Source organism: Somniosus microcephalus, chromosome 2, assembly GCF_052327205.1.
Source record: "Somniosus microcephalus isolate GS21.2 chromosome 2, FLI_Smic_1.0, whole genome shotgun sequence".
NCBI classification, from domain to species: domain Eukaryota; kingdom Metazoa; phylum Chordata; class Chondrichthyes; order Squaliformes; family Somniosidae; genus Somniosus; species Somniosus microcephalus.
Window position 1 is genome coordinate 368784361 of NC_140988.1, and position 15049 is coordinate 368799409.

Sequence of the window (15049 nt, forward strand, 5' to 3'; positions counted from 1 at the left end):
GACCAGAAGTCCCAAAAATCACAAACTTCTAGCAAGGTTAGAGATCAGGCAAAACTTGTTTTTCCCAGACAGATTAGTGGGAATTCCCAGAGAAAGTAGTTGATTTATAGTCAATTGGCACTTTTTAAAAAAGGAACTGGTCGTTATGTTCTTGAGAAGGGGGATTGAGGGTTAGAAAGCTATTAACAAGTCTGCTTGATATGTTGTTATGGGGAGGTAAGGGAGTAAGGCATCAATAGATGGTAGAAGAATGTCATAATAGAGGAATCGTGCATGAGCTCTGGGTGGAGTAGGACTGATGGGACCAAAAGGTCTTTTTCTCACTTCCTTAACTTTATTCAACAGAATCACAATTTCGAGACTAACTAGACAGTCACACAGCTTGATATGCGTGCAGTCAATTTTGAGCCCCTTCTGATAATCTCCTGCGGGATTCGTAAGCATATATTTTGAAAGGAAAACCAAAAAAGTGGGGTAAGGGAGAGAGTGAAGAGGAAGATGGGAGGGGGAAAAGGAAAGGGGAGAGGAAAGAGGTGGGGAAGGGAAAAGGGAAGGGAGAGAAGGGGATGGAGAAGAGGAAGTGGGAAAGACAGACAGTGGGGGCCATTTTAACTTAAGTCGTCAGGCGGGGATCCCACGGGATCGGGTGGAACACCGGTTTTACTCCCCGCCCAATATTACTCTCCGCTAAAATCGGGCGGAGTGTGAAACCATTGCTGCACTCGATCCCGCCACTTCCCCGACATGCGAATTAGGTTAAAATGCCCACAATATGGCAATCGAGTCTTTAAGGTTTATTTTTAAACAGAGCTGCAAACTGAATAGTGAACATTCCTTCATCGTCGCTGGGTCAAAATCCTGGAACTCCCCCCCTAACAGCACTGTGGGAGTACCTTCACCACACGGACTGCAGCGGTCCAAGAAGGCAGCTCACCACCACCTTCTCGAGGGCAATTAGGGATGGGAAATAAATGCTGGCCTTGCCACAGCCCAGGAACGAATTTAAAAAAATATCAGTACCCCTATCCTTTAAGGGGTTTGGATAGAGTAGATAGGGAGAGACAGTTTTTGCTGGCAGGAAAGGTTACCAAAGGACACAGATTTAAGGTAAAAAATCCAGCGGAGGAAATTAGGAGAATTTTTTTACGCAGCAGTTGTTACCTGAGATGCACTGCCCGAAAGGGTGGTGGAAGCAGATTCAATAGTAGTTTTCAAAAGAGAATTGGATAAATACTTGGAAATTAAAATATAGCAGGGCTGTGGCGGAAAGAAAGAAAGACTTGCATTTATATAGCGCCTTTCATGACCGCTGGATGTCTCAAAGCGCTTTACAGTCAATGAAGTACTTTTGAAGTGTCATCACTGTTGTAATGTGGGAAACGCGGCAGCCAATTTGCGCACAGCACGGTCCCACAAACAGCAATATGATAATGACCAGATAATCTGTTTTTGTTATATTGGTTGAGGGATAAATATTGGCCAGGACACCAGAGATAATGCCCCTGCTCATCTTCGAAATAGTGCCATGGGATCTTTTACGTCCACCTGAGAGAGCAGACAGGGCCTCGGTTTAACATCTCATCCAAAAGGCGGCACAATATATATAAATATATATATATATATATATTCACAATATATATAAATGATCTAGACGAGGGAACTGCTATTATATAGATGTAATATATCCAAGTTTGCAGACGATACAAAGCTGGGTGGGCGTGTGTGCTGTGAGGAGGATGCTGAGAAACTCCAGTATGATTTGGACAGGTTGGGTGATTGGGCAGATGCATGGCAGATGCAGTATAATGTGGATAAATGCGAGGTTATCCACTTCGGTGGCAAAAACAGGAAGACAGATTATTATTTGAACGGCAATAGATTGGGAAAAGGGGAAGTGCAACGAGACCTGGGTGTTCTTGTGCACCAGTCGCTGAAGGTAAGCATGCAGGTGCAGCAGACGGTTAAGAAGGCAAATGGTATGTTGGCCTTCATAGTGAGAGGATTCGAGTACAGGAGCAAGGATGTCTTGCTGCAGTTGTACAGGGCCTTGGTGAGACCACATCTTGAGTATTGTGTGCAGTTTTAAAACTTATAAAATTCTAACAGGACTAGACACAGGAAGGATGTTCCCGATGGCAGGGGAGTCCAGAACCAGGGGTCACAGTTTAAGGATAAGGGGTAAGCCATTTAGGACTGAGTTGAGGAGGAATTTCTTCACCCAGAGAGTGGGGAACCTGTGGAATTCTCTACCACAGAAGGCAGTTGAGGCCAATTCATTAAATATATTCAAGATAGGAGTTAGATATATTTCCTTAAGGCTAAAGGGACAGGGTACTGAATTTGCATGACCAGCCGTGATCTCATTAAATGCCAGAACAGGCTTGAGGGGCCAAATGGCCTACTCTTGCTCCTATCTTCCTATGTTACCTCCAACAGTGCAGCAACTCCTCAGCACTGCACTGAAGTATCAGTCTAGATTTGTGTGCTTTAGTCCCATGGAGTGGGACTTGAACCCACAACCTTCTGACTCTGAGGCGACAACTGAGTCACGGCTGACATGGCTGAACAGCAGGAGAGTGGGACTAATAGCTCTTTCAAAGTGGCAGCACAGGTACAATGGGCCGAATGGCCTCCTTCTGTACTGTATGATTCTGTGATTCTGCAAGAAGACCAGCTCATTCAGCGAGTCTGTCCCATTCTGCCGAACAAGACCACCAGTGATCCCTACCCATTAGCAGCTATTTAATCTTCTGGGAGCCAAGGCCATTAAATAGAGTTAAGGTACAGATAAGCCACAAGTTAATTGAATGGCGGAACAGACTCAAGGGGCTGAATGGCCAATTCCTGTTCCTATGGGAGAGGCAGAAAAAAATAAGATAGAAAATAGCCCAGGGAAAAAAATAATTCCAGAAATTTCCATCTGCAACCCCTGAAGACAATCAAAAAGGAGAAGGAACTTCAGTCCTGAATTTGTCTTTTACTCGTTTGGGCTCATACCCTCTTATCGTACTCTCATGGTTTATTTGAAATATTTCACTTAGGACCTTTAGCGGAGAAACTTCGAGAAAAATTCATGCTGGTGGAGTAAAGAGGGCTCTTCTAAGGTCATCGTTAAGGCACTTTATTGGAACAACAACAACTTGTATTTATATAGCACCTTGAACATAGTAAAACGTCCCAAGGTGCTTCACAGGAGCATTATAAGACAAAAAATTTGACACTGAGCCACATAAGGAGATATTAGGGCAGGTGACCAAACAACAAGATGAACCTGCATTTATGTAGCATCTTTGTAGGAAAAACGTCCCAAGGCATTTCACAGGAGTGGTATCACTCCAAATTTGACTCCATGTCTTAGGGCAGGAGTTTGGTCAAAGAGGTAGGTTTTAAGAAGCGTCTTGAATGAGGAGAGAGAAGTAGAGAGGCGGAGAGGTTTAGGGAGGGAATTCCAGAGCTTAGGGTCGAGGAAGCTGAAGCTGATGGTGGAGCGATGAAAATTGGGGATGCGCACGAGCCCAGAACTGGAGGAGCGCAGGGATCGCGAAGGGTTGAAGGAGGTCACCTTTGACACCCGGGTTCAAATCCTGCCAGACCGGGAACCAACGTAGGTTTAGCGAGCAAAAGGGGTGATGGGCGAACGGGACATGGTGCGAGTTAAGATACGGGCAGCAGAGTTTTGGATGAGCTCGAGCATACGGAGGGCGGAAGGTGGGAGGCTGGCCAGGAAGAGGATTGGAATAGTCGAGCCTAGAGGTAACAAAGGCACGGATGAGGGCTTCAGCAGCAGATGCGCTGAGAACAAAGGAGCTTGAGCTAGACTCCATGCTATTCTTCACCTAAGGTCCAGGTACCAAAGGGGGGAAAATGTTCATCTCCCCATCAGCGACATTCCTCACCTTGGTACTTTACAGCATCCGCAAGTCCACCAAAAATAAGACATGAAAAATCTCAATGGGATACCACAAGCATTTGTTCAGCTGCTAACTGTACTCTTTTTAACCCTTCAACTGCAGGGTGATAGTAGAAAACTTGAAGATGCCACCATCTACCTAAATAACTTTTCCAGTAAACAGATGTGTGATCAGAAGACAAGTTTGGGTTCTTCGTTCAGAAGCAGCAGCGGCGGACATCCCATTTGCTCAAGGGACAGCTTCCAGATTTCCACGCTCGTCTGTTCGACCAAACTCACACAGAACGGTAACATCTCAATCTTTCCCCACCAGCTTTCACCCCTCATCTCCCTGAAGGTGCGGGCATTATATCTGCGCATTATTCCACAAGATCCGGGAGGTCGATCTTTAAAATTATGGGCGAGGTTCGACAGGGTAGATGTAGAGAATTTTGTGCCACTTGAGGGGGAGACCACCTTCTCAAAGGCAACTAGGGATGGGCAATAAAGGCCGGCCTTGCTAGTGATGCCCATATCGATAGTGAACTTTAAAAAAAAGTATTGATTGACAAGACAGAAATGGAAAACAAATATCAGACTGGCGCAGTAGGGGGGTGCTGTTCAGAGATTGAGGCTACGTTATGTTATCAGTGTAGAGTAGAGGAGGCTTTATGCTGCCTCTGGCAACGGTATACCTGCCCAGAGAGTGCTTGACACTGACACTAAGATGGTGAAGGTTCGATCCCCAGCACTAACTTCCTTCACCACGGTGGCAAATGGAATGTTGGCCTTTATTGCAAGAGGGTTGGAGTATAAAAGCAGGGAAGTCCTGCTACAACTGTACAGGGTATTGGTGAGACCACACCTCAAGTACTGCGTACAGTTTTGTTCTTATTTAATGAAGGATATACTGTACATGCATTGGAGGCATTTCAGAGACAATTCACTAGGTTAATTCCAGCGATGAGGGGGTTGACTTATGAAGAAAGGTTGAGCAGATTGGGCCTATACTCATTGGAGTTTAGAAGAATGAGAGGTAATCTTATTGAAACATATAAGATACTGAGGGGATGCGACAAGGTAGATGCAGAGAGGATGTTTCCCCTTGTGGGGAAATCTAGAACTCGGGGGCATAGTTTCAGAATAAAGGGTCGCCCTTTTAGAACTAAGATGAGGAGGAATTTCTTCCCTCAGAGGGTCGTCAATCTGTGGAATTCTGTGCCCCAGAGAGCCGTGGAGGCTGGATCATTAAATACATTTAAGGTGGAGATAGACAGATTTTTGCAAGATAAGGGAGTGAAGGGTTATGGGGAGTGGTCAGGGAAGTGGCTTTGAGCCCAAGATTAGTCATGATCTTATTGAATGGTGGAGCAGGCTCAAGGGGCCAAGTGGCCTATTCCTGCTCCTATTTCTTATGTTCTTATGAGAGCAAGGGATAAAAAGCTGCATGGGTTGGACCTTGTTCCAGAAAATACGACACGTTAGGAATAAAAGAAAACTGTTGGGCCTAATGAGCAAGACCTTTTCTAGGTCAATCCTGATTCCCCACAATGTTGTCCCTCAATTCCCTCTATCTCCAGAAGTAATTCTAACCATGTCTTAAACCCATCTTGTTATATTATTTACTTTAATGTCTTTCCCTGTAAGTTGTTCCATTTGTGTTAACAAAATTTATATTCCTATAAAAAAAATGTTTTAACTACAGGACATAAAAAAAAGAGTGATTTAGGTTAAAGTGTCCATTGTTTTCTGTTTGGCAAACTCTTTTGTTTTGGGGAGAGAGGGGCGTTGCACATCATTTGCATGACAATGCTGCATGCAAGCCACATGATTATCTATTTTGAAGTGATTTTTCTCTGCATTCTTTGTCTGCAAACGAAGGGAAAATTTGTACCATTAAGATAGCGCCTCTTTAAAGAAAGTGCCTTTATATGGCACCTTTCACACCGTCAGGACTGCAGCGGTTCAAGAAGGTGGCTCACCACCAAGGGCAATGAGGGATGGGCAATAAATGCTGGCCTTGCCAGCGACGCCCACATCCCAGGAATGAATTTTTAAAAATGAACATCCCCATTGCAAAAGGTCCTAGAAATATCAAATGAGAAAAAGGACGACCAGTTAATCTGTTTTTTGACGATGTTTGTTGGGGGAAGAATGTTGACCAGGTCACCAGGAGAACTCGCTGCTCTTCCTCAGATAAGTTCCATGAGATATTTAGGCCTGAATATTAACAGGGGTGGGTTATGTAGGCGGGGGGCAGGCGGAGCTACATAATGGGAAATCCGGAAGTCCGGTTTCCCCGCGTGCTGTGGAGTTGTGGTTCCACAGCGTGCTTCTCTTGTCCTTGACAGGTTTCCCGCCCAGAAGTCAGCCTGATTGACAGCCTGAGGACTCCAGAGCAGGCCGCAGGAGCAGGCAGGCCCGATCCACAACCCTGGGGGGGGAGGGGGGTCCGATCCCCAACGCCAGAGTGGGTGTCTGATCCCGGGGGACATCCAATCCCTGATCCTGGGGGTCTTTGTATGGGGGTGGGGGTTTGATGGTGGGGGGAGGTTGGTGGGCCGGGAGGAAGCACTCCTGTTCCGTCTGGCCCAGAAGCAGTGCTGTAAAGGCACTTACCTTCTCCCTGAAGCTGCCCCCGCCTCCCTTCAGCTGCCAGGTTTCCCATTGCCTGGGAAACCCAGCGAGACATTGTAAAACCTGCAAAACAGGTTAATCAGAGGCTGCCAGCCTCATTAAAATATTTAAATTGCCAACCCGCCTCCTGGGAGCAGTTTCCCCCTCCCCCTTGTCCCGCCTCCATTAAACCCGGAAGTAGTCGGGTTGGGATTGGGTTTGAGATTTTGTAAAATTTTATGCTCTGACCCCACCCTGCCCAGTTTTGGGTGTTAAAATCCAGCCCTTTATGTCCAACCAAACAGACAGACAGGGCCTTGGTTTAACGTCTGATCTGAGAAATGGCACCTCCAACAATGTAGCATTGAAGTGTCGAATTACATTATATACTGCAGAAAGGACTTGAACCCACAGCTTATTGACTCAGTGGCTCTCATGGAGCCAAACTGACAGGAAATTAGCAAAGGGGAAGCAGAGTAATCAAATTGGTTCCCTCTTTAAGTAAGTAACCACACGGACCACAGCGGTTCAAGAAGGCGGCTCACCACCACCTTCTCAAGGGCAGTTAGGGATGGGCAATAAATGCTGGCCTTACCAGCGACGTCCAGATCCCAGGAATGAATTTTAAAAAAAGCTTTGATACCACAGTGGTTATAACTTTTAAAACTTCCCAAAACTTTTTCCGCTACTCGACCTATCTGGAGACTCAGTGGGCAAACTCCCTGAGCTTTATATAGAGTATAGTTAGGGTGTTCAAGCTTTGGGACCAGTCAGATGCACTGCAGTGGTCTTGATTGGTTCTGTACACCCCATCCTCTCTTGTCCGTGTTTGGGACTTTTCAGTATTGAAGAGCAACAGGTGACACGGAACGCCATTTGTCCTATCTCATAGTTCAACAGCATTCCATTGCTGTTCTTCAGGTAGTCCTTTAGAACCAACTGAACTGGGATGACTCTTAAGGAAGCATGGAATGAGAAATAGACCCTGTGGCCCATCAAGGCCATTTCTTTTGCACAGACCATGAACTGCTCATTCTCCATTCACTGATTGGCATTGGCTCCATCAATCCTTTCGCCCCTGCTCTCTGGAATTCCTTCCCTCAGCCCAGCTACCTCGTCACTAGGTTCTGTTCTTAAACAGATATTTATACTTTACGCAACTGTGATTTATCAAATATGGCCTTATTTGCTATTTTAATACAACTGGATTCATGAATGCCAATGTTGGATAAGATATACCACAGTTATGATACTATCGTCAAATTATTTTGATTTAGTTTCTTTTTCCATTTTTTTCCAGAGCTAAAAGAGTTTTTTTTATATAAATGATACATGCAGGTGCTCATCTACATAATAAGGCAATTGGACCAAATAGGCCTTTGCCCTGAATGGGATACAATGACTAGAATGGGCTATAAACACTAGAAAGCCCTTTAATGCTACATTCTATTAGACAGGTGGTACATCTCTAAGATGATTACAGCCCCGTGGTGATTTTTTTTGCATTAGGCCTGGTGGTCAGTGCAATAGAATTTATTTCCCAGCCTGCATAAAATTATAAGCTGCGATTTTTATTTTGTTTCCCTGTTCTCCATAATTCAGTGGACCTCTTGGGCTTGTTGAAGTGGCGTTCCAACATCGGTGCTCTAAACGAGAATCTGAAAAAACTGATGAAGGTAGACGGAGGGGAAGTGGTCAAGGTAGGTGGAAGCGATCAGAGCTAATGCTTGTCGGTAGTTTCACGGGTATTCATTGAGGTGAGAAAGAAAAAAGAAAGACTTGCATTTATATAGCGCCTTTCACGACCTCAGGATGTCCCAAAATGCTTGACAGCCAATGAAGTACTTTTTGAAGTGGAGCCACTCTTGTAATGTAGGAAATGCGGCGGTCAATTTGCACACAGCAAGCTCCCACAAACAGCAATGTGACAGAAAGAGGTTTATTCAGCATCTCACTTGTGCTACGTTTGACCTGGGAGTACTTGAGGATAACATTATATAGGGCTAGAAATTGTGTACCTTAGCGACTCCGGGGTGGGGGGGGGAGGGGCGCTAATGGGGCGCTAACACCTTACCGCCCGGGCTCGGCGATGTTAGCGCCGCTGGTGAAATTCACCTGGTGGTTTAGCGGCAGCGCTAACTGCTATCGCTGCGCCCGCCTGTGGCTGGAGATCGTGATGTCATCCGGCAGCGCATCGCCCCGGTAACACCCCAAACCGGAAATTCATTCTCATCCCCTGCCTCAGCGCCTGCCATTAGGAACGACAGTGGAGGAGGCGGTCAGCAGTCGGATGAGCGCTGAAGGAGCAAACAATGCTGTCTTGTCAGTTTGACAGAAGCAGACGGGCGTTTTGACTGATTTTAGCTTTTTCTACTTGAAGGAGTTTTGCTCCTGAAAAAAATTTATCAGTTTAATTTGGTTTACATTTAATAGTGCAACATTTCCAACACTTAATGGGGGCTGTGCTGGCACTGGACCTCGCCCTCCAGCGTCACCGTCGGAGGCAGAGAGAAAGATTGGAAATCATGGCCAGAGGGAGGAGGGCCAACAGGGCTCTCAACAGGAGACCTTACCCTCCCAGCGTATTCCGGGAGCATTTCTCCTACATTCATCTCTCAGAGGAGCAGTGCCTCAGAAGGCTCCGCTTCAGCAAGGAGGAGGTCACAGAGCTTTGCCACCTCCTGCAGCCAGACCTCCAGCCTCAGATCAGGACCAGGACTCCTGATATCAGTGGCAGTGAAGGTCACAGACGCTCCCAATTTCTACGCCAGTGGCTCCTTCCAGGTTTCAACAGGGGATAATGCAAACATTTTGCAGTTTGCCATCCATTGCTGCATCCGGGAGGTCACAGATGCTCTGTACAGAAGGAGAAGGGAGTACATCTCATTCCCCATGACCAGAGACAAACAGCATGAATGCTCATGTGGCTTTGTAAGAATAGCGGGATTCCCCATGGTTCAGGGCGCCATTGACTGCACCCACGTGGCATTGCGGGCACCTCATCGCAATGCAGAGGTGTTCCGTAACCGCAAAGGCTTTCACTCTCTGAACGTGCAGTTGGTGTGCGACCACAGACAGCGCATCCTCGCTGCCAACGCCTGCTATCCTGGCAGCAGCCACGATGCATTCATCCTGCGCCAGACTGGTGTTCCAGCACTGTTCCACCCACCACATGAAGCTCGCAGCTGGCTGCCCGGAGATAAGGGTTATCTACTCGCCACCTGGCTGATGACATCCCTCCGCAACCCCACACTCCTGCTCAGCACGCATACAATGACAGCCATAGCGCCACCAGGAACCTGATCGAACAGACTATCGGGGTGCTAAAGCAACGGTTTCGCTGCCTTGACAGCTCTGGAGGAGCCCTGCAGTGTAGTACTCCCCTGATCGAGTCTCCCTTTTCATCATTGTGTGCTGCATGCTGTAGTGTCCGTGTGTTGATAAAGACACTGAAGACAGGAGTTGGTTCATAGGCATTTACTAAGCAAGTCTGGGGGGGGGGGGTTCTAAAGGATATACACAATACACAGGCTTATATAGCCCAAGTGGCAATTACCGGCATTACGCACACCTGGGGCTCTTAAAGGCACATACACCACAATTGCTCTTAAAGGCACATACACCACAATTCCTCCCCTTCTAGCTAACTAGTACATCATATTTTAAGTAATTATTAATTACATGTTATATGCAAAATAATATACATTGCTGTATTAATTAATTATAAGTTAGTCTCTCAGGAGGCTTCCTGACTCGGTCCGGATAACGCCTCGGGGGTGTAGTAGTTTCTGGTGGTGTAGTAGGTTCTTCTGGCAAGGCTGATTCGGCTTGAAGGCCAGTGTCGGGTTCATCGGGTTCCAGTATCACCGGATCGGAGGTAGATATGGGTATCTCTACTTCATCGTTAGATGTATAGCGTGGTGGTGTAGGTTGTCCCTTTTCGGATGACTTGATGATTTGGTCAGCATGGCGCCTTATTATGCTTTCTCCGATGTCCACGGTATACATCAGTGGTCCTAGTCGTGTGCAGATAGTTCCAGGCTGCCATTTCTCGGTACGGTAGTCCCGGGCCAAAACCGGTTGGCCTATCTGGAAGGCCCTAGTTGGCCTTTCATTCATGCCCTGAAACTGCCGGTTCTCCACGTCCCTTCGGATGTTGGGCTTGACCAAATCCAGCCGGCATCTTAGGTTTCTATTGTAGAACATCATGGCGGGAGTTTGGTTTGTAACCATATGTGTTGCATTCCTATATGCAAATAAGAAGTTATCCACCTTGTGCTGAAGTTTTATGTCTTCATTACCCATGGCCTTTATGGCCTTCTTGAAGGTCTGGACAAACCTTTCAGCCAATCCATTGGTGGCGGGATGGTATGGGGCGGACGTGTAGTGCTTTACCCCATTGTTCTTTAAGAACTTTCTGAATTCTTCGGACACAAATTGCGGTCCATTATCAGAACATATCTGTTCCGGCAGCCCATTCCTGGCAAATATGGTCCTTAATACTGTGATGGTTTTTTCCGTGGTGGTGGAGGACATCTTTATTACCTCCGGCCACTTGGAGTGTGCATCAACTGCGATTAAGAACATTGAGTCCATAAATGGACCAGCAAAGTCGATGTGCACCCTTTGCCAGGGAGATGAGGGCCACTCCCATGGATGTAGAGGGGCCTGTGGCGGAGCATTTTGGACCTTCTGGCATCCTAGGCAGCTCTTGGTCATGTCTTCGATGTCTCCATCGATACCTGGCCACCATACAAACGCCCTAGCTAGGTTCTTCATTTTCACTCCACCCAGATGCCCCTTGTGAAGCTCCTTTAGCACTTTATCCTGGAGTTTGGGTGGAATCACCACTCTGGATCCACACATCAAGGTTCCTCGGCACACTGACAGCTGTTCTCTTCTTTGCGAGAACGCTGGCAACAGTGGTTCGCCATGTGCTGGCCATCCCTTCATTGTTAAATCGTAGACCCGTGAGAGAGTGGGGTCATTTCTGGTCTCCCTTTCAATGGCAGAATTTGTCACTGGTAGACATTCCACTATGGTAGAGTGGAATATCTCTACTGGGTCTACTGTAGGTGCCTCTTCTATCGTTGGCAACGGCAGGCGCGATAAACCGTCAGCATTCCCATGCTGTTTTGACCCTTTGTATTCAATGTTGTATTGGTGTGCCCCTAGAAAAAGGGACCACCTCTGTAGTCTTTGTGCCGTCATAATGGGGACACCTTTCTTAGGGTTGAATATGGAGATGAGGGGTTGATGGTCAGTCAGCAAGGTAAATTTTTGTCCGTGTAGGTAATGGTTGAATTTCTTCACTCCCCATACCAGGCTGAGTGCTTCCCTGTCTATCTGAGAATAGTTACGCTCAGCTGAGTTCAATGAGCGTGACGCAAAAGCTATCGGCCGTTCCGAGCCATCAGGGAATCTATGGGACAATACCGCTCCTATGCCGTAAGGGGATGCATCGCACGCCAGTCTGATTGGTAGTGATGGGTTGTAATGAGCCAAAACTTTCTCGGATGTGATTAAGTCTTCACATTTATGGAAGGCACGTTTACAGTCTTCGTTCCATTTCCAAATCACTCCTGTGTGTAGAAGATCATTAAGAGGGGGTAGAATAGTTGATAAGTTCGGTAAAAATTTATGATAGTAATTTATTAATCCCAGGAATGACCTCAATTGTGAAACATTTTCAGGTGCTGGGGCTTTTATAACTGCTTCAATTTTTTCAGGTGACTTATGCAACCCTTCCTTATTAATTATGTGGCCACAATATGATATCTGATTTTGGAAAAATTCGCACTTGGGGCGATTTGCTCGTAGGCCCCGTTCTTTCAGCCTAGTGAGCACCTGCTCCAAATTGGCAAGGTGCTCGTTGTCATTTTCTCCTGTTATAAGGATGTCGTCTAGGTAACACTGAGTCCCCGGAATCCCTTGCAGGACTTGCTCCATAGCTCTTTGCCAGATAGCTGGAGCTGATGCTACTCCAAAAACCAGTCGATTGTACTGGTACAGGCCTTTGTGTGTGTTTATTGTGAGATACTTTTTAGAGGTCTCCTCAACCTCCATCTGTAGATATGCCTGTGCCAAGTCAATTTTTGTGAAACGTTTTCCTCCGGATAGTGAGGCGAAAATATCTTCTATCCTCGGAAGAGGATACTGTACCGTGTGAAGGACCGGGTTTACAGTCACCTTAAAGTCCCCACAGATGCGAATTTTTCTCTGTTCCTCAGAGTTATTTTTCAATGCTTTTTTCATGACTGGAACGATGGGTGTTGCCCATTCGCTCCAATCTATTTTGGATAATACGCCTGCCTTTTCCAAATTCTCCAGCTCTGCCTCGACTGCCGGACGTATTGCGTATGGCACCGGTCTTGCCTTAAAAAATTTTGGAATTGCTGCATCTTCCACTTTTATTGAGGCGGTGATGCCTTTCAAGGTTCCTAGTTTCTCTTGAAACACTTCTTTGGCGTTGGCCAAGATGTCTTTTAATCGTTCAGGTATGATGTCATCATTGTTTTTTTCCTTACTGGTCACCGTCAGTGCCTGAATGGAGTGCCAGTCTAAACGTATCTTCCTTATCCATTCACGTCCCAACAACGGTGGACCACCATCTTGTAGAATGTATAAATACAACTTTTGTATTTCTTTGCCGTTGTATACCACAGGCACCTTTATTTTTCCTTTGGGGTATACTTTCTGCCCCGTATATGTTTTTAAGATAATGGATGTGTCTTTTAGAGGTATATGCGAAAATAGCCTCTTGTAATCTTGTCGATTTATTACGGTTAGAGCTGATCCTGTATCTAGCTCCATTTTAACTGGGGACCCTGCTATTATGAGGGTAACCCAAATGGTCTGGTAATCTTCATTGGCAATTACATTATGTAATTTGAGAGAGCTTAGTCTCTTGTTCCCGGAGTCGCTATCGCTCTTCTTGGTCTTTGGAGCTACTGTCCGTCATCATTTGTACCTTCCTGTGCTTTTCCTTATTGATTCTTTTCCCGTTAGTGGATTTTTTATTTTCAGATCGGCATACACGTGGAATGTGTCCCATCTTTCCGCATCGCCTGCATGCTTTCTCTTTGAACCAGCAATCCCTCTGGTCATGGTTGGATCTGCCGCAGCGATAACATCTCTTGAAACCCCGTGTCATTTCATGGGTGCCGAAGTCCTGTGGCCTTTGCTGTATCTTTGCCGCTCCTATTGCACTGAAAGCCTTGTCCAGTGTTAAATCTTTTCCAGAAGATACCTTTTTTTGTGTTTCTACACTTAGGGGATCGCAGATGAATTTGTCTTGCAGAGAATCTGCCAGTCCTGCCTCGAATTGGCAGTGTAGGGTATCAACAATCTCCTCAAAATTCTTGTCCATCGGTTCAGCTGGAGTGATTAAGTTGCGTAACAGCTTGTATGTTTCTGCGCCCATTAGATCCAGAAGCACTGAAGCTTTTTTTTCATCTTCTATTCCATTTGCGGTGCAAAACACCTCCACTCTTTCTACATATGTGGTCCAATCCTCTATCTTGTTATCAAAAACATCAATATTGCCAAAGTTAGGCTCTGTTTCATTATCAAAAGCATCAATATTGCCAGAATTAGGCATTTCAAAAAAGATATGGCGCTTCCCGCGCTTTTTTTTTCCTCTCTCTGTAGCAACGATATGGCGCTTCCTGCGCTTTCCCGCCGCTGCTACCGATAACAACGCTGTTTTACTGTTGTTTCTGTTTATTCACTGTTGGAGACTCGTTCCTGACGGAGGTCTAAACGCTGACCTGCTTGCCGCGCCGGCCGTCTCCCGAGTGCACCCTCCCAGTCCGTTATTGCTTGCCTCTGATTTCGCTGCCTGTCTCAGCTGTAGAGCACGCCGCTGGAGCCCCAGCCTGAAGCCCAGGAAGGATTAGCGCAGTACCTGCCACCAGCTTGGTCAGCTGGTGAAACCACAGTTTCTATTACTTCCTTGAGTCTTCTGGACGCTGGAGGAATCGACGTCCTTGAGGTGCTGCTGAATTGCAGGTAAGTCCGTTTCCACTTCGTCGCCACTGTAGTGTCCGTGTGTAGATAAAGACACTGAAGACAGGAGTTGGTTCATAGGTATTTACTAAGCAAGTCTGCGGGGGGGTTCTAAAGGATATACACAATACACAGGCTTATATAGCCCAAGTGGCAATTACCGGCATTACGCACACCTGAGGCTCTTAAAGGCACATACACCACAATTGCTCTTAAAGGCACATACACCACACATGCTGCACAACCTGGCCACTCTGAGGGCCTAGCCATTGCCACCAGGGATTGCAGGTCCACCTCAGGAGGAGGAAGAGGGAGAGGAGGAGGAGGAGGCGCAAAATGTAGGAGGGAGCCACTCAGTCTTGCTTCTGCAAGGGCCGTGTGTGAGCGCCTCATTAGACGGTGCTTCCAATAAATGAGGTAGCACATGGCCTTTGCGCAGAACAACACATCATTGCAGCCAGCTCGCAGCCCCTATCACCGGGCAAAGCTCAAATGAGAAACATCACAAAATGTGCTACGTCGAAATAAAAATGTATT

General features: G+C 46.5%; 1 protein-coding gene across 1 annotated transcript in view; it reads left to right on the top strand.

Moving 5' to 3' along the window:
• The window catches only part of LOC147123754 (dedicator of cytokinesis protein 2-like), a 1461504-nt gene that overhangs the window by 396091 nt on the left and 1050364 nt on the right, over positions 1 to 15049 (top strand). Inside the window, exons 18-19 of the mRNA XM_085975685.1 lie at positions 4014 to 4197; positions 8108 to 8205. Coding sequence (XP_085831811.1) covers positions 4014 to 4197; positions 8108 to 8205 — 282 coding nt within the window. The remainder of the gene's footprint in view (positions 1 to 4013; positions 4198 to 8107; positions 8206 to 15049) is intronic.